At 32.1% G+C, this 23,087-nt stretch overlaps 5 protein-coding genes across 8 annotated transcripts in view; 3 read left to right on the top strand and 2 right to left on the bottom strand.

Annotated features, from left to right (window-relative positions):
* The first annotated feature begins 9 nt into the window (after positions 1-9).
* LOC108723156 (putative sodium-coupled neutral amino acid transporter 10) lies at positions 10-5,477 on the top strand. 3 transcript variants are annotated; one of them, XM_018448683.1, is made up of 7 exons: positions 10-538; positions 968-1,557; positions 2,444-2,714; positions 2,918-3,054; positions 3,138-3,365; positions 3,443-3,647; positions 3,729-5,477. In XM_018448683.1, the coding sequence occupies exons 2-7, from the start codon at positions 1,075-1,077 to the stop codon at positions 5,381-5,383; spliced, it is 2,979 nt and encodes a 992-aa protein (XP_018304185.1). In that variant the 5' UTR covers positions 10-538; positions 968-1,074; the 3' UTR covers positions 5,384-5,477. The 3 variants fall into 3 exon arrangements, with proteins under 3 accessions (XP_018304185.1, XP_018304188.1, XP_018304187.1); XM_018448686.1 differs by having other exon boundaries at positions 10-450; positions 951-1,557; XM_018448685.1 differs by having other exon boundaries at positions 10-450.
* Positions 5,478-6,376: 899 nt separating this feature from the next.
* Positions 6,377-8,474, bottom strand: bys (Bystin). Its single transcript, XM_018448600.1, has 3 exons — positions 8,270-8,474; positions 7,044-7,969; positions 6,377-6,679 (listed from the first exon to the last, which is right to left on the bottom strand). Exons 1-3 carry the CDS (start codon positions 8,408-8,410, stop codon positions 6,442-6,444), a joined length of 1,305 nt encoding a protein of 434 aa, XP_018304102.1. The 5' UTR covers positions 8,411-8,474; the 3' UTR covers positions 6,377-6,441.
* A 470-nt stretch (positions 8,475-8,944) lies between these two features.
* LOC108723094 (cyclin-dependent kinase 2-interacting protein) lies at positions 8,945-10,441 on the bottom strand. The gene is made up of 4 exons (XM_018448584.1): positions 10,413-10,441; positions 9,964-10,187; positions 9,674-9,782; positions 8,945-9,212 (listed from the first exon to the last, which is right to left on the bottom strand). Exons 1-4 carry the CDS (start codon positions 10,426-10,428, stop codon positions 9,016-9,018), a joined length of 546 nt encoding a protein of 181 aa, XP_018304086.1. The 5' UTR covers positions 10,429-10,441; the 3' UTR covers positions 8,945-9,015.
* Positions 10,442-11,126: 685 nt separating this feature from the next.
* Mcm7 (minichromosome maintenance 7) lies at positions 11,127-14,801 on the top strand. Its single transcript, XM_018448583.1, has 10 exons — positions 11,127-11,293; positions 11,406-11,611; positions 11,779-11,942; positions 12,026-12,206; positions 12,336-12,473; positions 12,586-12,771; positions 12,854-13,067; positions 13,169-13,646; positions 13,819-13,970; positions 14,357-14,801. Exons 1-10 carry the CDS (start codon positions 11,254-11,256, stop codon positions 14,770-14,772), a joined length of 2,175 nt encoding a protein of 724 aa, XP_018304085.1. The 5' UTR covers positions 11,127-11,253; the 3' UTR covers positions 14,773-14,801.
* A 3,090-nt stretch (positions 14,802-17,891) lies between these two features.
* dally (division abnormally delayed protein) overlaps positions 17,892-23,087 on the top strand; it is a 60,321-nt gene continuing 55,125 nt past the window's right edge. The window contains exon 1 of one of the 2 annotated variants that reach the window (XM_018448691.1): positions 17,892-18,319. In XM_018448691.1, the coding sequence (XP_018304193.1) occupies positions 18,103-18,319 (217 nt within the window). In that variant the 5' untranslated portion in view covers positions 17,892-18,102. The remainder of the gene's footprint in view (positions 18,320-23,087) is intronic. The other variant, XM_018448690.1, reaches the window with a different exon arrangement.

The raw sequence follows: 23,087 nt of genomic DNA on the forward strand, positions 1-23,087 counted from the left end.
TATAACAAAAATAATATTTCAGGATTAAATACATTTCATAATAAATATTACTCCTATATGCGAGTCATGTGTTGTGCGTATCCTTATTAATATATGTTCTGTGTACGTATCATTGTCATTTCATGTCGAAGTCGAATGACGACGCATCCAATGCATTCAAGGTGGTGGTATCTAATGGTTCTAATGGTGCTACTAATAGTAGTCCTAAGAAACCGGCGTCTTGATTTTTCTGTGTCCGGTTTGTCACTAAAGTGTGACGTATAATTAATAGCAGAAAAATGAAAAGGATTTTTGAGCGACCAGCGCAAAATAATCCTTCGTGCGTAATAATTGTATCGACCAAGTTTAACCTCGTCGTCCACATTGGAATTGGAAGGAAAACTGATTAACGCCGCACAATTACTCGCATGTGAAATTGCGCGCTGAAGAACAGCGCGATGTTTTCTATTAGTAAGATATTTGTTTTGGTAACTTTTTGGAGCTGATGTGGATCTATTGGACTCATTCAATTAGATCCTTGATCTCTCCAGAGTTGACAGTGAGTCTATTGAACCTATACAATTATAAATCTCTTTGTCATTCTTTATGTTACAGTTACAAATTTGGATTATTCTTATTAAATTAAACTTAGTATTTATTTTTATTTATACTTACGAATTTTTGCCATTTGGTTTTCTGAAATCGACACAAATATCCTTCTTCGCTACTCAAAGAATGCTGAGAAAAATAGAACAACATTTGTGTTGACTTGTGTCACTAAATGGAAAGCACTTTGTGTTATTTGTATTTCTGACCTACAGTGAATCATAACATTCTTGTTGCTTGTATCCTATACAAAGATGAAGTGATCACTGTGTTACATTGTCTCTTATTGAAAAATACCATGTGTTGTGTATTTTGACATCTGCTCCAGAGGATTAATATCGAGCAACTTAATTTGTCATTAACAGGTCATTTTTTATTACAGAGATTCAATGAGATGTGAAAGTCAAAGGGACCTGTCGCACTGCGTCAAATAAGGAAAAATCACAACGCAGAAAACAGTCAGGCCAGATTTTCCAAATAATTCTCAAAATGATCTCCCAAATGTCGCATGTGATGACCCTCGCTAACAGCATCATAGGTGTGAGCGTTCTGGCGATGCCCTTTTGCTTTAAGCAATGTGGTATAGTACTGGCTGTTCTGGTGCTGCTTCTATGCAGCACCTTGTCTCGATTGGCCTGTTATTTTCTCGTCAAGTCAGCTGTGATATCGAGAAGACGCAACTTTGAGCTACTCGCCTTCCACGCGTTTGGCCACATGGGAAAGTTCCTGGCAGAATTATTCATTATTGGTTTTATGCTAGGCACATGCATTGCGTACTTTGTCGTTGTCGGCGATCTGGGGCCACAGATAATCTGCAAGATGATGAGCAAGAATCCAGCGGATATTCGCACTAGTTTGCTAATTTTCACTGGACTCTTCATAGTTTTACCCTTGGGATTGCTTCGAAACATTGACAGTCTGTCTAGCATTTGCACCGCTACCATTGTCTTTTATCTCTGTCTTGTATTAAAGGTATAATGCTTAAACTACAATTTCCATATCTTAGCTAATTATAAAACCATCATGTTCATCTAATGATGAATTCAGTTACTCGCATTGCACTAGATTAGTGTATATTAAAGTTACTTTATACAAAGTATCTAAAAGTAGTAGTATACGGCCATGTGTCCAAAATTATTAGTACTTTTACAAACTTCATAATTTTTACTACGTAGATTAAAATAAATATGATAAAGTTTGCTAACAGTTTTTTATTTGTTATATTAATAAATTATCAATAATATTTTATTACTCTTACCGTTTATTTTATAATTTCTACAATTCTTTTTGATAAACTCTCTATTAATTTTTTGCAAGTGAATTTTGATATTTGTCCCCATTCTTCCATAATTGCAATTTGTAAGTCTTGTTTTGTAGTATATTTTCGATTACGGATCTTTTTTTGTTCAATGAACTTATAAATATTATTGTATCTAATTATATCTTTGTGAAAGCCAATCTATGTAACATTAATCATATTTTTTAAACCATGGCATGTCATTTAATATAATTACGCAATAAATTAAAAAAAAATGCATCTCGATTAATTTTAAGAAATTAAAATGCTAATTAAGAAATTAAAAAACGCTAATTAACGGGGAGTCTAAAAAATTTTGTACATGGCTATAATCAATTTTGACACTGAAATAATATAAGTATACTCTATTAATAACATGACAATATTATTATTGAATGTTTAATCGTTTAAAATATTTATATGCGTTTACATTTAATTTTACTATAATTTCACATATAGTAGCTTTTAGTATGCACTAATCTAATGTAATGGAAGTGACTGAATTCGCTATAAGATACATAAGCACTAATTGATGTATATACTTTCTTTTCTAATTGACAGATTATGGGCGAATCAACCCTACATATTTTTATGGGAGATTGGTTTAACAATGTTAATTATTGGAGACCGGCCGGCATCCTCCAATGTCTGCCGATATTTTCTATGGCTCTTTTCTGTCAAACGCAGTTGTTTGAAATATACGAAACCATTCCGAATGTATCCTTAGAGAAAATGAACGACGTTGTAAGAGGAGCGTTAAATATATGTACACTTGTATATATGTGCGTTGGCTTGTTCGGTTACATTGCGTTCTGTACCCAATCGTTCACAGGTAATTCAACAGCTGTATAATATACAGCTTATAATATCATTATTTGGTCTGTTCAGCTGAACTTCTTACATCGTTTATCTTTCTTCCTTATCTTTCTTGAAGAAAAAAAGAAAAAAATGAATGCAAGAAGTTTAGCTGAAAAGAATAGACCTTTTATCAAATTAATACTTTACTATTGCTTTTATCATTATTATATTTTGCAGGAAATATTTTATTGAGTTTCGAACCTAGCATAACATCAGAATTGATTAAACTAGGATTCGTGTTTTCGGTTGCATTCAGTTTTCCTCTAGTCATATTTCCATGTCGTGCGAGCTTGAATTCTCTCTTATTTCGCCGGGTACGTATATATACTTCAAATAAATTTAAAGGCACAAATGCATACTGCTGGAATTCCTAATTCACATTTTACTGCTATGTTAGGTGTACACCCATGAACCGTCTGTCAATTATCTACCGGAGTTCAGGTTTCGATGTCTCACAATCGCGATAGTCAGCATTTCCCTGATCGTTGGTATTTTAGTACCGAACATAGAGTTCGTTCTTGGTATTGTGGGATCAACAATTGGTGTGATGATTTGTTTAATATTCCCGACAGTATTTTTTATCTCTATAAGCAGCAAAAATACTAATGAAAGACTTATAGCACAGGTAAAGCTTTTTCCTGTAAACTTCAGTTTCACGATTTTTTCCTATAACTTTTTATATAGTATATATTTTATATCTAGTGCATTTTAATCGTCGGTGTTTGGATCATGATCCTTGGTACATACGCCAATTTATATGCTATAGAGAAGTCTACAAGCACAAAGTTAGCGGTGACTAATAAGCCGCTCGCTCAAATCAATAATTTACCGTTAGAGATAATTAAAGATGATTTACATATCATTCCCAACATTCCTAATAGTCTGGAACTTATTCCTAGAGCGAAAGGTACAAAGTTATTTAAATTTATCTGTCACTTTTATTATTGTTAATTTTATATTACTTTCTTAAGTTTACGTTATATTACAGACAAAATTAATCAACTACCTGACATAAATGTCATCGACAAAACATTAGATCTGAAAGTGAAAGACGTTCGACAAGAACCACCAATACCTGTTGAACGTATGATCATCAGCGAAAAGCCAAATGTCGAAAAGCCTGTTAAGATGATAGCAGTAGGCTCTCTGGTGCCAGAAATAAAAAATATAGATGAAACAAAAAACGAAAATTTAAACGCACAAGCACAGGTTGCCATAAATATTGATAACACTAAAATTGATAAACCTGTTACTTTGAAAGCAGAAGAAAAGATAAAGATAATCGAGGAAAAAGAGCAATCGTTGGACTTACAGAAGAATGATAATCTCGTTTTGGACGCAATAAAGAAAGAGGAGTCAGAGTTGGCAGCTGATGGAGATATGGCTAATGCTAGAGCTGTAGAACGACATGAGCAACTTAGAAAAACATTGGAGAAACATAAATTGGAGCAACGTCAAATGATGCAGGAACAAAAGGAGATTCTGAAGGATATCAAGGAACAAAAGCAAGAATTCGAGAGGGAGAAACAGAGAATGGTGAAGGACGAGATACTAAAAAAGAACGAAAAGGTACAAATTGATGTAAAAGAAAATATTTTGCCAGAAAGTAAAAGTAATTTGATAGAAAACAGTAAAAAAGATGTAAAGAATAATGAGGTTATTATCGAAAAAAATAATGATAAAGAAGTTTTGAAAAAGAAGGATTGGAATAATGCAGACAAAATCAAATTAAGTGAAAAGCATGAAAAGCCTCGAGATGAGAATAATAATGTAGATATCGCAGTTGAAAATAGCAAAAAAAAATTAGATGTGTTTCGCGAAGTTTCTCAAAATAAGAATGTAGAAATATCACAAAAAATATCAGAAAATGCACCAGATAAATTTTCTCTTATTAAAGAGGTTGATCGTGAAACACCAGACAAATCATTACAAAAAGAAAAACAAGATAAGACAAAAGTAGAAAGAATAGAATTTAATGATTCCAAAAATATGAAGGGACCTATTTTGAACGCCTTGACAAAAGGAGTTCTACAAAGATCTGTTATGGAAGAGGAACTTGCTAAAAAGAATAATAATCGTCAGACGAAGGAAGAGAAGAGAGAGATTCTTATGAATGAAGTTGTAAACGCCTCGGACAAATTGCAAGAAAAGTACGATGAGAAATATTCTGTACCTATAGCATTGAAAATGATGAATCAATCAAAATTAGAGGTGATCGTTCCATCATTGAATAAGAGCGAACCGGAGATTCTCGTGATTCGTCGAGACATTCTGGAGAATAATGAACGTGAGAAAAGGGACATTGATGGAGAAGCAAATGTGAACGACACGAAAGTAGATAGCGATCATTTAACTGAGAAACCTGAATCTCTTATTAAAGACGCCAACGACGCAGACAGCAAGACCTGTTCGAAATTGCGGGAAAGTTTGAAGAAATCAGAGGCAGAGAAGGAATCTGAAAGTAAAATAATTAAATCGAGTACAACTGAAGTGCCTCTGATTAACACAAACCTTTATTTATCTGAACAAAGAATAATGAAGACGATTTCTATGGATCAACATGCTGCTCTGGATTCAAAGTATGCAGGTATGAACCAGGAAGACTCGAAAATTCTCAGTCCTAAAGATAAAACTGAGATATAAATATCTCAAAAGAATCGAATTAACGTAGCATAATATTAAGTAAATTTATAAGTCACTTTTTGCTTTTCGAGTTGCGCTGTGTCTCCTTATTTATAGTCATACAATTAAATTATTACTAAGTTTAAAATGTAATGGGAATTTCTATTCCCAGATGAATGCGTGTATCATGATATATTTATGATATTTGTATGTTGTATGATTGATAAAAATGATATATTTAATATAACTTATGTAATTGTATATATGTGATTTTTAATGTGACTGCTATGTATATTATCCAGTACACTACATTCTTCGTTCTACAGCGTAACAATTGTAAAAATAATGCAAATGTTAGTCTAAAGTATTTAATTAAGTATAGGACCAAATACAGATGTATTTTTACACAGCAATTCGAATCTTCTCTTGCAAATCATTTGACTCGCCAAGATATTTCCATTTTATTTTAATCTTTTTTTTTCTAATATTTTTTGAAACCTGTATCAGACTATATTAGAGACTGAAGATTGCGAATTGAAGAGAAGAATTCAACTGTCAGAACTAATCAAAATAAAAACGGGTTAAAGATGTATTACACATATTTTTTGTAACAAAATAAAAAAATTATAAAATAAAACTTTTTTCTGATTTGTATTTCAAAGTGATACAAAAAAGTAATACAAAAAAGTTTGACAGTGACTTAGAACTAGAACCTGAATAAAAAATTATTTTAATAAGAAGTAAATGTTTTTAAAAAATTTAAATGAGAAAATTTTCATATAAACTACAAAATTGTATTGTTAAATATGAATATTAATCTTATTGAACTATATTTCATGTATATAACATTCAATTTTATATGGAAAGTATAATTTCCAATTCAAGTCATTTTTTACAGACATATTATATATACCTGATATCACAACTGTAATGTTATCCAATTCGTCAAATTCTAATTTTCAATTCAATCTCTAAATTTCATTCTCAATTTCAAGTATGTAATCTGATACCGGGCTTCATATATTATAATTACATTATAATTACAAATATTAATATAATAACTTCGTTATTTGGACGCATTATGTATCTTTAATATCCATTGGTTCTGGTTTGGGTTCTGTAATTTCTATGTCTCTACATTTCGCGTGTTGTAATTCCCTCCTGATTTCAGGAGTGATCGAATGATGCAACTGTTTCCTCAGTAGTCCTAGCAAGGCCTCCTTTTGTTCAGAACTGATATCACTTTTGTATCGTTGCACAAATGTTAAGAGGGCCTGATGCCATAGTACTGGCAACTCTCTTGTGTCTCTTTCAAACCTAATAGATTATGTTTTGGATTATATATGGACATAGTTCTTAATAATTTTCGTTAAAATTTTATTGTTATTATATATCGTTCTCCTACTTCCAAAGTGGCACAATTAAAAAATATGATGTTTGAGATATTACTATGAATGAATTAAATAAACATTCTATCAATCATCCAAAGTGAACTAACTTAATTTCATAAAAAAAAATTCAAAATTGTGATTATTGAATATATGAATATATTTCTTTTTTGCCGATAGTAATTAATTAGTAAACAATTTTCTGTCAAGTAAAAAAAATAGTTCCTTCTTTTCTGAGAGAAACTTAATCTTGGAAATTGTGTCACTTTTTATGTAAGGGAGCAATATCTTACCTAAGAAAGTGAAACACTACTCCGTCCACTACTCTGTATGGAAGCGCATATTTCTTATCCAAGAAGATCCTGAGAAATACGCTGTTAGCACCCGTGTAATCCATCTCTGCGATTTTCAATATAGCTGCCGAGGAATGTAAAATTGGTATAGAATTGTTCGCGATCACAGATCCAATGATAGTGGCCTCTCTGAGCGTGCATGTTCCTGATTCTAAGAGCGGTAGAAGAATTCCCTTCATAAATCCGGCCGGTTTATACAATGCTTTTCTCAGCGCTTGATACAAATGGAAATTTAATCTTTTATATTCTGCTAAATCATCCCGAATGCGTGGTAGCAGGATCAGATTGTAGAATCTCTGGGCCATCTTTTCTTTCAAGTTTGAAGCAAATATCCTTGTCGCCTGATACATGGCAGCAGCGGACCACTTTGTTGGGTCTGTGATATAAAGTATTTGTTCCCAGTTCTTCAAGGTGGGCACAAGCTTGAAAGCCTTCGGTAGCTTGCCACTACGATACTTCGCCAGGACGTCTCTGACACCCTCATACATCGCCTTCACCCGTGGATCCAAATCCTGCAGTTGAATAGTTCCGGCGTCGGAGAACTGCGTTTCGATTTCTGTCTTTTTCTCTGTCAATTTTTCCATTATTATGTCTGCCAGCGTCCTCATGGGTGCTGCATCCTTCGACATAAACATCTGCAACGCCCGCTCATCGTCTTCATCAATTTTGATGTTCTCGTAATATACATCCTCCACTGATTCCCCATCATCACTAGATTGACCCTCATCGTCACTGAAACCGGAGCCAAGATTCACCTTTGATTTTGTACATTTCTTGAGGTTGCTAGGACCAATCTCATCTTCGATCTCCAGCTGCTGTTGTCTAGCTTGCGATAAGATTTTCTTCGTCAGAGTTGGTGCTATATACTAGATAATGAAATTGAAATTAAAAAATGTAAAAAAGTGAGATAAAAAATTTTCCAAAGAACTTAACTATCTCTATTCGATTTCAAACAATAGAGACAGCAGCATAAATTGTAATTAAAACAAAAAATATAAAAAAGATAAAATTTTGGTAATGCAGTCTAATGCCACCACTTCCAATTTTTCTGTATTTTTGTGTATTTTATTTATGCGTTTTCCAAAGAACTTAATTATCTCTATTTGATTTCAAAGAACAAAATGTAATAAGCAAATACAATGAATAAAGTAAATGTTGAAACTAACCTCTTCTTCGTCGGCCCGACGCCTGATCTTTTGCCGGTTTTTTACTTTCACCGCTTTCTCAAATTCTATTTGATCCGCCAAACCAATTTTCGGTTCTTTGGTTTCGCCTTTAGATACTTTGATCTTTTTCACTTTACCCATTTTTTTAAGCAATATCAAATTATATCTCTAATAGAATAATGACCAACAAAAACACGTGTATGTGTATGCATGAGGAATGTGAAGTTGGGGATTTAAAATAGGGATTGGTGATATAGTATATCGATATTCCTTAATATCGATATCTTGGACTTCGATATTTTCAATTATCGATGCTGAGCCTATATTGTATCGATATTCAATACAAAATTGAATATTTTTAATTGCAAATTGCTATTATTGGTAAACATATCAATTAAGGAATGTAAGGAAGTCCAGGTTCGAATTCTGGCTAAGGTAATATTTTTTGTAATAAATTTACACAGACTTTTTAAATATTTATTAGCGTCAGTATCATTAAATTGTTTGTTAATTTAATTTGCAATATTACTATCCTAGTTTTAGTTTAAGATTCAAGACCGAAAATTATTTAGGCGCATGTATATAGATTTACACCAAAATGTTATTTAAGCTCTAATTATATTTTAATCTAGATTCCTGACATAAATAAATAAAATTGCGATTTCTCTTCCTCCAGTTATTATTTACTTTATTTAAGTATATATTAAAATTAAAACAAAAATGTAATACTGCATTAGAACTTTTTCTCATCTGTGACCAGTTTCAATAAGCAATGAATCTAATAAAATCATTAAATTTTCAGTTATAAAAGGCTCATACACCCAAGCTGCAAGATGAAGCATCTTCCAAGATTCTGTACAATTGTGAGCAACATTTTCAAGTAATTTGCGTTTCAATTTGACTTCCATATGATATGCTTCATATATAGTTACTGCTACCTCACCTAAACATTTTGGAAGCATAATATTATAACATAGTTTTATTAAATAATTTAATTACATAATTAAAATATCAAAATATTATAAAATGTACAAATAAGTTTCTAGCAAATAAAATGTTAGCAATGTTCTAATAATTTGCTACTAAATATTCCATGTAAAATATCATGTAATAGATTGACATCAATTAAGTTTTTTTTACAGAATTTACTTGATTTCCAACAGTTTGCTATCAGTTTATATTAACAGATTCTGTTCTCTTATTCTGTCAGAGTCTGTCAGTAAACTGATAATACACCATTTGACTCTGCTTAAATAGCCTTTTTATGTGATTTATATAATTTGTATACCTCGTTACTTTGTTATATTAGCCAAAGAACAGTCAAAACTTAATAAACATCTTTTTATAGCAAACACTGTGTAAAGTATGTTTTTGACAGATCTAGTTATTTAAGTTATTCCTTACCAAACTTTGTTGTCGGCCATGTTATAAACAATTTATCTGTAGTTTTCTCTAAGGCTGATATAGCTATTAGTTGATTCTTAATTTGATCTAAGTTTCTAACTATGCCATCCTAAAAGTAAAGTTACTTATAGTTATTTATATTAATAAATTACAAATATAATTCTAAATTCAAATAAAACATCAATTAAACCAAAATAATATTAACCTATATCTGTAAAATTGTAAAAACATGAAATAATATAGTAAAAGAACATAAAATATGCTCTTTAAAAAAAAAGAGAAAAATTTACCAGGTTATCACAAATATTTTCTAACTTATCACACAAATCTTGTAAAATCTTAGAATAATTTTTATCATGTTTTTCTTGTGTGATGTCTTTTAAATAAGTAATTCCTTGAATATGAAGATTGTTCCATTGCTGTATATTTGCGTGAATATCTGCAGCTAAATCACGTATACGACGTATGGTTCCTGTTAAATTTCTTCCTTGGAATGATTTAGGCGAAGATAATTCTGTAATAAATTTATTTGAATAAAATGTATCATTTAAACATTCAACTATATTTCTTCGATATTTAATATTTATAAATTCTTTTACGACTAACAATAAAAAAAATTATAAGAATTAATGAATAACTTTACAAGTATATAGATTCCTTACTTATAATTTTACTTTATATTTGTAAGATGTATAATCATACACACACACACATATATATACATTAAGCATAAACTTACTAATAGGAGAAAACATTTTCTTGTAACCATAAAATTAAAATAAAAATATTATTCAATGTTTTCTATTTTCTCTTATTTTTTCTTCTTTGGTTAAGGTTCGACAGGAGACTATGGAGACCTCTAGTCGAAAACGATTTTCTTTATGCTGAAATTACGGCAATTACGGCTAAAATACCGCATGAATACAACAGAATACAATGAATAGCGTTTTAATCGCGATATTTGTAATCAAAAAAGTCACCTGAAGACTCGTACAGAGTGATCTCTTTGGAAAAAAAGACAAAATAAAAATTCATTCTGATATCTCTTACACTATAAAGTGCACATAAAGTTTTACTTATAATTTTTTAAGAAACAATTTGTAAAATCTTGAAAAATTAAAAAAATTTTTTAAAAAGTTAAACAATTATTTAGAAATTCCGAAAAATTCTATAAACATTACTTACAATTCTAAATATTACATAAAAATTTTGAAAAATGATGTGAAAATTTGTAAGGAAAATTTTTATTAGGAAATAAACATAAAGTTATTGATAAGAATTTAATTTAACTAAATTGTGCAATAATAGTTTTCCATTGGCCTTATGATTATCGTAGACTTGTCTAATAATTCGGACCAATACAAATCGTCGAAAGGTTCATACTGAACGTCCAGTTTATTTCTTTAGAGTTTCTTCTCAACAATGTTTTACAACCTATGCTCTTAATTTGCGCGCGAAGTCGAGGCATAACGTTATTTAACCACAATATTCGTATTTAGTTGAGATTGAGACTAGTCGGAGAAAAGAATATTTAATAAAGTGAATTTCAAGCAAGACTGCGTTTTATTAACTTGTAAAAAATGGCGACTAAAGTATCAAGAGATTATGTTAAAGACAAAGGTAAGATTTGTCTACGTTCTCACAGAATTTCTCGTGGAGAAGTGATTGTTTATATAATCGACATTAAAGTTTTGTGACGATGCTATCTACAAATTTTACAAATGTATTTTAGAACAAATAAAGACCTTCTTCCTGGAATTTGTGGCAATGGACGATACAGGAAAAAAGACCTTCAAATATAGAGATGTGCTTACAAAGATAGCACACCGTGAACAAATTAGCTTTGAAATTGATTTGGATGATTTACATTCGTTTGACGATGAATTAGCCATGTCTATCACTAATAATACACGAAGATATTCTAATTTAGTCCTGAATGTACGTACAGAAATTATTGCGAATACTCTCAAGAGTTTAATACAAGAAGATTTATACTTATTTGGCATATAGACATTTTAATGCATAAATGTTAATGCTGCAAACTAATATATGTATAAGTTTGTGTATTTTACAGCAGATAGAAATTAATGAATTTTTTAATACAGCTGGTTCAAGAGATGTTGCCTGACTTCAAAGAAGGAGTTGTTCTGCCTAAAGATCCATTGGATGTATACACAGAACATCGATTATTATTGGAAGCACGTAACAGAGCACCAGGTGCTCAAAATGCTGCGAAAGTTAATTATGCTCCTGAATTAATGCGACGTTTGTAAGAAAACTTAATTTAAGTTCTGACATTTGTTATATAGAGATAATATAATTTAGGCTCACAGATATGTCTATACCTTTTAGTGAAGTGTACTTCAAAGATTTCTCTGATGCAAAGGCATATTCAGTAAGAGATATCAAGGCAGATAAGATTGGAAAATTGGTGACAGTTAGAGGTATTGTTACTAAAGCGACTGAAGTAAAACCGATGATAGTTGTGGCGACGTATACATGTGATGAATGCGGTTCGGAAGTTAGCCAGCCAGTACGAAAGCTGATATTATTTCTCTTTTATACATTCAATAATATTCTATGCTCAAATAATATATTTTGCAATTTCTATAATATTTAAATAGATATTTTCTTTTCTGTGTTACATAATCGATTATTACAGGTACATTCCTTAAGCTTCATGCCTATACGAACATGTCCAAGCGATGGATGCCGCGTAAATAAATCTGGTGGCAGGTTGTACTTGCAGACAAAGGGCTCAAAGTTCATCAAATTTCAAGAAATAAAAATACAAGAACACGTAAATTTATAAATATTCAAATAAAAATTTATTAGTTCACATATTCTTTCGATAAAAATTTTACAAGTTTACAAACATTCTTTCTTAAATTGCTGACATTTGTATTTTACAGAGCGAGCAAGTTCCAGTTGGCCATATACCACGATCGTTGACTATCTTCTGTCGTGGCGAAACAACGAGAACTTGTCTACCTGGAGATCACGTCATTGTGACCGGTGTGTTTTTACCTTTTCTAAAAACAGGTTTTAGTGCCAGAGCAGGGCCTGCACTTTCCAGCGAAACTTACTTGGATGCACATGTAAGAATAAATATATTAATTCTATAATCACAAGCTAATCTTAGTCTTTTGATGCAAAGTTTATTTCCCGTTTCGATTTCAGAAAGTGGTATGCCTGAATAATGTGGATATTGCAGACGACAGCAATGCAGAATTGACCGATGAAGAATTGGGTTTGCTTATGCAAGATGATTTTTACAACAAGTTGGCTTGTTCTTTAGCTCCTGAAATTTATGGACTTGAAGATGTGAAGAAGGCATTACTTCTGCTTCTGGTTGGGGGAACAGATAAGAAGAAAGGCGACATTAAAATTCGAGGTAAAGATATTACTATGTGGTTTAACAACTTAACATCTATCTCTACTTTGATATCACTAAAATATCAATAGATATTGTTAAAATAACTTTATTGTTTCTAGGCAATATTAATATTTGCTTGATGGGAGATCCTGGCGTCGCAAAATCGCAATTATTATCTTACATTACGCGATTAGCCCCAAGATCGCAGTACACTACAGGACGAGGATCATCCGGTGTGGGTTTAACCGCTGCTATCATGAAGGACCCTTTAACGGGTCAAATGGTGTTGGAAGGTGGAGCTTTGGTATTGGCGGATCAGGGAGTGTGTTGCATCGATGAGTTTGATAAAATGGCAGATGCGGATAGAACGGCGATTCATGAAGTGATGGAGCAACAGACCATATCTATCGCCAAAGCTGGAATAATGGCCCGTTTAAACGCCAGAGTCTCTATATTAGCCGCTGCCAATCCGGCATATGGCAGATACAATCCACAGAGAACGATTGAGCAGAATATTCAATTGCCCGCCGCATTGCTATCACGATTTGATTTATTATGGCTTATTCAAGATCGTGCAGATCGGAGTAATGATCTTAAGTAAGTATTTTATAATATTAAGAGTAAAAGAATATAATATTCGTATATTATTTTTAATAATACAAATCACTCTTTTGCCACATCTCTTAGTCTATATATCTAATTAAACATAATTCGTTTTAATTTCATATTTTATATCTATATGCTGAATGAATAAGTATTCTTTTGATAGACTCGCGCAACATATCACGTATGTTCATCAACATTGCTCACAACCTCCGACAGAAACAGAAGCTATAGATATGAAATTGATAAGAAAATACATAAATTTGTGTAAAACGAAAGAACCTGTTGTATCAGAGGAATTAACAGAATATATTGTAGGTGTGTATATACACAATTCATATTATAATTTTATTATATCATTATGTCTTAATACATATCGCTCATTTCCTACAACGATATAAATAAAAAATTATCACTTTGAGTTTGATTGCAGAAAAAGAATAAAAACGTAAAGAGTAAAAAAAAGAACATATTTTAAAAGAGCATACTTTTATTCTCTTCAATGAATTATAACACTGAAATTACATTTAAAATTAATGTTCCAAAATTTTAATAAACATTCAAACTGATTTTCTGGAACACTTTGTTTTCTTGTTGTAGAGTTGTGTCGTTGTAACAAATAAGCGATATGAAATATTTATTGTTATCGTGTATTAAACTAAAATTATTTGGCAGATTTATTCCGAAATATCATACTTTTGCAGACTCTTACGTGGAAATGCGGAAAGAGGCGCGTAACAGCCACGATAAAACATTTACTTCCGCTCGAAATCTTCTGGCTATCCTTCGGTTGTCGACGGCATTAGCACGGTTACGGTTATCGAACGTAGTTGATAAGGATGACATAGCAGAAGCAAATAGATTAGTAGAGATGTCTAAACATTCGATTAATTATTCCGAACAACGCATCAACAACGCGCAACAAGATCCGATCAACAGGATCTTCCAATTAATACGAGAACTTGCTGGCGATAAAAAAACTGTCAAAGTATCGGATATTCTGGAACGATGTACGAGCAAAGGATTTAAACCCGATCCAGTGTATAGATGTATCGAAGAATATGAAGTGTTAAATGTGTGGCAGGTCAATCAGACCAGACGATTAATTACTTTTATTTAAGCTTGATTTTTTCAATTTGATATTTACTGCAGGAATTAATATTTTTTATACCTTCAAAGTATACTCATTCTGTATTTTTTACAATAAAAGATAAACAATTTTTATTTGAGTATGATAATTTATTTAATTTATTATATTTTATAATAACATTAAATATACAGAGTGTCCCATTTTAATTTACCAACCCTTTCATTGTCGCAAGACAAGATCGAATAAAAAATATGTTCAGACAAAAATTGTATGGCTTGACGGAGCACAAATAGAAGTAAAATTAATTTTTGAAAAAGTCAATGTTTATGATTGTATAAAGATCATGGCCATTTTAAAAAATGAAATTGATTTTTTTTTTAGCAGAGGAATCGTAATATGATTTTGATGCTAATAATAAGAATATAGAGATGTTAATGAGAATCTAAAATCTGCAAATAATTTTATTGTGAAAAATATAGCCAGTTTAAACTTGGAACTACCAACATTTCGGGACAGGTGTCATACCTGTATATTATATGTATATAACATGGCTTTCCACTAGCTTCTCACTTTTCTCACTATTACTCACTTTTTGAAAAAATACTCACTTTTATTCACTATTTCCGAAGATTTTCACTTTTCTTACTATTTTGATAAATTCAGACTAAAAAGATTTGATTTATAAAGTGCGTTTAAATATCCCACCCTTCCTGGGTTGTTACCTATACAGCACGGAAAGTTTTCAGAAATATCTCAGAAATATTTTAACCGAAAAGTAAAATATTTCAATAAAAAGTAAAAAAGTAAAAATTGCGAAATATGTCTGCAACATTTCTGAGACAGCTCTAGAATAGTAAAATGTCCACAATTCTTGCACATGAAACCTTGTTGAAAGGTTGATGAAATGTTACAGAAAGAATCTACAATCTTTTTGAAAGTTTACCAAAAAGATTTTAGTACTACAGTACTATTTCTAGTACTACAAAAATGATATTTAAATATGTACTTGATTGATGCTTAAATAATATTTAAATTTATTATGTCGACATAATAAATTTGGTAAATATGCCAAATAGGAGAGACAGCTCCGATGACCTTGACCTTGACCTTGACAAATGTTGTCAAGATCATAACCTTGAGTGATCTCCAACAGGTTTTAGCTGTCGCTCGCTATTGGTTAAAAAGTTATTAACAAAAAAAAATTCCGTTACATAAAACAAAAATTCATTGCTTTAAGCAACTCTGGCAGGGAAGAGGTGGGGTGAAAGTCGATCGCGTGGAAAGTCAAGCGCCCTTTAACAGGGAGGGAGGTGGGGTGAGAATTGCTTCGCGTGGAAGTCGTGCGCCCCGAAGCAGAGGGGGAAGTGGGATGAAAGTCGCTTCGTGTGGAAAGTAACTTTATTATGAATGATCCATCCATTGAGTCATAAGAGAGGCGTTATCTTTGGTTTTGTAGATAAAATAATTATAGATTGTCTCATCTTCGCTTTCATGCAAAGAATTTGGTTGATGCTATTCATATCTATTTAAATAATGGCTATCCTCTTTCCTTCATCTTTTCAACAATAGAAAAAAGAATTAAATACCACATTGCATAACAATATAAAACAAAATATTCATATCAAAGAAAAATTTTTTACTATTCCATACGTTAAATCTCTATCTCTGAAAGCTTTTTAAAATCTATTTAATAAAATATTAATAAATTAATATTTTATTAAATAGATTTTATTAAAAGCACTGAATTAAATAGCGACTGCTAGACACAATAGCATACGTGAAGGTTAACGAATGAAACCACAAGAGAGAGGAATTAATTATAATTTTTGCGACATGAAGAATCACAACTATCTTCGAACTACAATTTTTATATCAGCGTAACTATGAATTTAAAATTGTTACCGAAACTTAATTTTTGCTTTCCACTTTAAACATTGTAAACACTGAAGATGGCCTGATAAGAAGGTCGAAACGTTTGTTTAATATTCAAAGAATAAATTTTCACAAGTTTGGACAAAATTTGAATAGGGCCGAAATTGGCCTTTATGGACCTTCCTCCTTTATTAGGATTCTAGTTGAGATAACCAACATTCTGGTGGATACAATATTTTTGGGAAATCTACTAGAATTCTTATATTTACTAGAATAATTATATTAATCATAATAATTATATCAATCGATTATCTCCACTAGATTTCTAGTAAATTTAATCGGAAGATTCTGATTTATTCAAAATAAAAATTATAGTTTCTAACAAATAAGTACTAAATTATTATTAAAACTGCATACATATTAAATTATTGCTATATCAATTTAATAACATTGTACGTTATACATTATTGTTTACAGATAAATATATTATCTGTTAACAAGATAAGGTAACAAATAGTCTTCGCGCTGCGAAAAGAAATCTCTTTTACCGACTATCGGCAAATTCATCTTTTACGGAACGTAGTCTTCGCAGATCGGTCGCAAGAGAGCGCTGCGCCTCGCGCGCTATCTGGCGGGTCCGTTCGAATATTCGCCGGGTATATCAGCCGAAACAGGCGCTTTAGTCGCATCGAGTCGTCCGTAGGAGGTGTTTCGATGCCCGTTCGGCTCGCTTCCATCTCGCGGTTCGCGTTCACGGTACAGTACGTAAGATACGGTGCGTGTATACGTCGCACGTGTACACATACACGCAACACACGCACACACGACATATCTAACTAACCCTCGCCCGCACGTAAAACACGGACACGTAAAAATACATATGTGCGTTTCGTATTGTGATACGAGCCGAGTGGCCGAGCGTGCATGTGCCAGGAGCACCGCTGGATGTACGTGATCGCCTGGACGCGTCGCTGATCGCCGTCTCTGACCTCTCTCTCTCTCTCTCCTTTCTCTCTTTCTCTTCCTTTTATTCTTCTCTCCTCTCCTCGCGTATCCTCCTTTTTCCTTCTTCTCTCCCCCGTCTTCCTCATCCTCCATCTCCGTCTCACGAACGCACCAAATGTTCGCGCCGCATGCTCCGAGTGCCCGCAGCATCGCCGCCGCTCGCTTTCGTCGCCGTCGTCGTGCCGTCTGACGGCGCGTCCGCCGTTCGGCAAACGATCACCGCGTTCCGATACGGTGGATGACTCCGCCAGGAACGAATTTGTAGAAGAAGACGAATAAGAAGAAGAAAAGAGGCACAAGGATACAGGCGCTACAGAGTGAAAGAGAGAGGGGACGATTTTCAACGAACACGCTCGCGAAACATCCTTCTGTCGCGCGCGCGAATTTCCCTCGCGGGTTTTTTCTTCGGGTTTCCATCTCTCTCTCTCTCTCTCTCTCTCTTTCTCTCGCTCTCTCTATCGCATCCGGGGCCATTTTGCCAAAATGAAAATAACACCGCGAGCCGGATTCCCCGCGTCCGCGGTCCTGTTCGCTGTCCTCGTCTGGTGCCACTGCGTGTGCTCGATCGCACACGCGAGATCGCACCGCTTGAAGACAACGTCCAACGGCACCGAACTCGTCGTCGACTGCGAGGTAGTCAGGCCGTTCTTCAGCACCAAGAACATCACGCTCGAGCCGGCCGCCGCGGACTCTCCGAGGAGTAAGTGGATCTTTCGTTTGATTTAAGCCTGAGACACAATTGAAAAGCACAGGCAACAGATTTCAGGCTTTTATATGCTGACGTCCGTCTGACGAAAGAGAAAAAAAAAGACAAAACAAAGTTAAAGGGCTGTGAGCCAAGTTGGATTTTAATACTAGTTAAGTAATATCAAGGAGATCCTCGCGCTACTTCCTAGTCAATAGATTTATTCATAATGATATGTAAAACAATTAAAATAATGGAATAAAAAGATTACTAACAATATTTTATGCCATTATACATAATTATTGTTAATTTTATATGTTACTAAACATTTTCAAAATGACAAAATAAAAGTTGTAAGATGCTCATTTGAAGTACACGCATCGTCCATTTGACATATGTTCTAACTTTTTTCATTGAAGAATATAAATTTCTTGTAAACTATACGGTCAGTTTAAATGAAACTTTACGAGAACAAATTTAAGTGTTTACTTTATAATTATAACGATTTTTAAATTGCTATTTTATACGCAAGTGTCTCAATTTAAAAAAGAATAACTACAGAATAAGGTTATACCTTCAATTTGTAATGTAAAATTCTATAAATTTAGAATTAAATATCTTCAAAATGGTGCGTGTACGATAAAAATCAATAAAATTTGTTCTAGATATTATTGATATTATTAACTTTTATTATTATTAATAATCTATATTTTTAACTTTTGTGTTACATGTATATTATAGACTTGTCTTATATTTCATCAAACGCGAAGGCCTTCTTAAATTACGAAGCACGAGATGTTACAATATAATAAAATATAAACAATAATAAGTTCGAAGCAAACGTCAATTATAAAATCTGACAAACGTTCAATCATACATAATATTTTGTTTTTCACAATAATTCTTTAGCTCCAGTTATTAGGTCTAAAAAATTATTGTTAAGGAAATTGTTATGAATATTTGTTCATCCTCAGTGTTGTATAAGATAAAAATGCAATATATTATAGTAAAAAAGACTTCATGTCATCGTACATTAATTCTTTGTATTAAATGCACCGTCGGAGGAATCTTCGAGAGACACGCGCATCGGAGAGCTACTGTTGGATATTAACGTCAAAATCAGGTGATTCTGACATTTCTGTCAGATGGACGTGATGAGCATTGTGTTCAGAAAAAAAAAACAGAAGAAAAGAAATAGGTAGATGTCGAGAGAGAGAGAAAGATTATCGAGTAAATTTGGGGCAAATTGATTGAATAATGTCCATTTTTATCAATGTAATTTATTTTTAATCTCGATTTACTTTACTTTTTAGCTTTTTCTGATTCTTAGAACCAGAAACAGATAGAAAGTAAATTAAATGGAGATTAAAGTTGACCTACATTGGTAGAAATGAATATAAGAGCGAGCCTGTTCTAATTTGAAATAATTTGAATAATTCACATGTACGATAATTTTATATATACGTATGTATAATTTAATATATTGTAGGTACATATTTACATTTAGACCGGAAGTTTGAGAACACTTCTTAAAAATTGACATTTCTGTAATTATTTAGTTAAATATTCATAACAATGTGTTTTTTTAACAATAATTCTTCAGGTTCAAAGTATCTAAAGAATTATTGTTAGAAAAACACATCATGTTGTGGATACACAATTTAAAATAATAGTTTGAATAAACAATTTAAAAAATGAATTTTTTAAAAGTATTTTGTAACTTTTAACCTGAAATGTATATATTTATATATAATGTAATATGATATAATAAATAAATATGATAATATTATAATTAGGACCATCGACATTCAGTCGAATTTAATGTAATTTAATTAATTGATATTTGCCGAAGCGAAAGCGGCCACGAGTCTCGTACGTTTCTTTCTATATAGTGTTGGAGTTTGACGTTAAATTTAGGTATCGCAAAAACGTCGTGTTTACTTCAAGTTTAAGTTGGAATATCTAATAACTCGCGACTGCTATATTAGCGTAATATTAGCGTAATAATTTCTACTAATTGGACAGTAATTACACTAATAATGTTATTGGCATTATTAGTTGTCAACATTATAATTATTATATTCGATACTAACAATATCCATGGTTATTTTAAAGGATTATCAAAATTGTTGATGTTACACGCAATTAATATTCGATATTTGATATCATTAATATTAATATTGTTATCACATTCAATATGCAGTCATAATATGCCGCCATCGATATTTCACGTCGAAAGGTATGATTTCTGCGTGCATAAATTTGCACGCGTTTTGCATGCTAATTAATTCTATTCTCATCTTAGACGCGCAAGTTTGCATAAGATTTTCTTAAAAGATCACCAGGTGCTGCTCAAATAAATGAGTATTGCATCGCTAATTATATGAGATTAATCAAGAAAATTGTCACAATTATTTATCTAAAAAGCATCATAGTTAAATATTTTGAAACAAAATCATAGTTTTGCGTTAAAAAATTTTGGTTTATATTTCTCGGAGTTCAATCAACGAGCTGGATACTCGTCTAGATATCGCGACAAATTTCGTTTGTCGATCTGATTTTTCTTCAGGAACCACCTCAAGGTGTGGGTGGGATTCGATACAGAATTTATTATAAAAGCCTCGCGGAATTGGGATCGCAAATATTTGCGTAATTGAATTTGGATACTTCTTGAATAAATTTGAATACGAAGACTTTCCGAAGATCGCTGTCATATCGATTTAAATCCTGCATGACTGGCTCCGTACAAAAGGAAGATTTGGTAAAAGAGAAGTTTGACGCGCACAACGATCTTCCAGTGTAAAAAAATCAATCCGTAAAGTCATTTGCATCGGCATATCGCTCGTGTCGCGACGCGTCCATTTTTTTCCTAACGATTTTTCACCATTCCCTATCTACTTCCTTGTTGATCTCGTAAATTGTGATGTTTCTCAGAACTTTGGAATTAATCCTATTGGCTAACGCGACTCCAACGCAACTTATAGGTATTGCATAACACGCTTCTTTTTCCATCAATCTCGCGAGTTATTCGTTTACGAAATGTAGTGACTTATTTTTAACAGCCTAAAAATAAGAGAAATGTTATAAATCTCGATAAGTGACGGTAACATTCTATTTCTTAGAGGGAAAATTAACGTTCTCCACAGTAATTATATATGTATATATCCGATTACACGTAAGTTAATGTCACATAAATGTTATACACCTTTCTTTTTCTTGTCTTTATACTTTCATTTGTGAATTGACTTGTGTCAACCTGTTTCTTGATTAAACTATTTATTCTTTTCAGCTTTTTTATTTCTACGGGATACATTCTAAATATTCCTTTATTTTAACAATTGATATTACTAACCAGTCAATCCGGTCGCTATTAATTTTTATGTTTAATTACATTCTTGCTAATTATGTAAAATTATATATGTATACAACCTTATTTTAGATTAATAAGATAACGTAAAATTTTACACGTGTCTCTTGCAATACTTCCTTTTTTCTTGTCTTTATATATTCCATTGTGAATTGATTCATAATTAGCTTCGTAATTAGCCTTCCGACTAAACTATTAGCTCTCTCCATCAAATTTTTATTTTTTTTTAAATATACCAAATAATACTTTTTAAATATATCAAATTTATTTTAACAATCGACACCACTGATCAGCCAATCCACGCTCATTACAATTTTTATATTTATTTCTATATTCTATATTTATTCACAATTACACTGAAAAAAATTTCTGATTGAAAATGGACTAATCGGAATATCTGATTAAATTTATTAGAATTCTAGTTGAGATAATCAGAATTCTGATTGATACAATATTTCTGGTAAAATCTATTAGAATTCTTATTTTTACCAGAATAATTATATCAATCAGAATTCTATAGTCGATTTAACCAGAAAATTCTGATACATCCATTTTCCACCCATTTTCCATCAAAGTATTATTTGATCCAACCAGATCATTTTTATCAGTGTAGCTACTCTTTTTTTTTTTACTTTTTTTATATTCGCCTTTGCATTTAATTGCCGATTTCTGTATTCATCCGTACTTTTATTTCGCGCTGTACCCGTATATTTTTAAATTCGATGCAGCGTTCGGTCGTGAAACCGGTTCGCTCGCAGGCAAAGAGGAATGCACGTCACCGAGGGATTTCGATCGTTCGCGACGCCGCGGCCGCGTATTTTCTGATCCCGGTCGAAATTATTGTACGGAAGCGTTATTATTGCCGTACGCGAATATTAATGTAACGCACTATATGCATCGGCTCGTATTTAATATGCAAATGTAGCGAGCTTGAATTGAAATAGCTATTTGGATTTTTTGTGAATTTTACTCCCTAAGTTCTCACATGGCATGAGTTAAAAAATCCTTTCAGTAAAGTAAGAGTACAACTTTTTTCGTGACCGTTCGTTTTATTTCTACATTTTAAAATCTATTTTTCTTTAAAGTTAAAATTTTCATAATAATGCGTGTGTGAAATGAAGCTAATAAAATCCTTACCAATATTGTTACGAAATTGCTGTCAGTTACGTTTCAATCATTTAAAAACTAATTCAGACTATTTAGAGTTGTTGATTCAACTCTAATCCAACTCTGGATTAGTCACAACTCTAAATTAGTTTTTAAATGATTGAAACAGAAGCTAATAGCGATTTTATAACGATGTGAATAAGGAGTTTATTAACTTTATTTCAACGTACCAATTTTTTCTTGACCGTCTTAGCGTCGTTATTGATAATTTTTGGTTTCTATGAAGAAAAATACATAAGAAAATGTAGA

This window comes from Mycetomoellerius zeteki, unplaced genomic scaffold (genome assembly GCF_001594055.1).
Source record: "Mycetomoellerius zeteki isolate Tzet28-1 unplaced genomic scaffold, Tzet1.0 scaffold223, whole genome shotgun sequence".
Lineage (NCBI taxonomy): Eukaryota > Metazoa > Arthropoda > Insecta > Hymenoptera > Formicidae > Mycetomoellerius > Mycetomoellerius zeteki.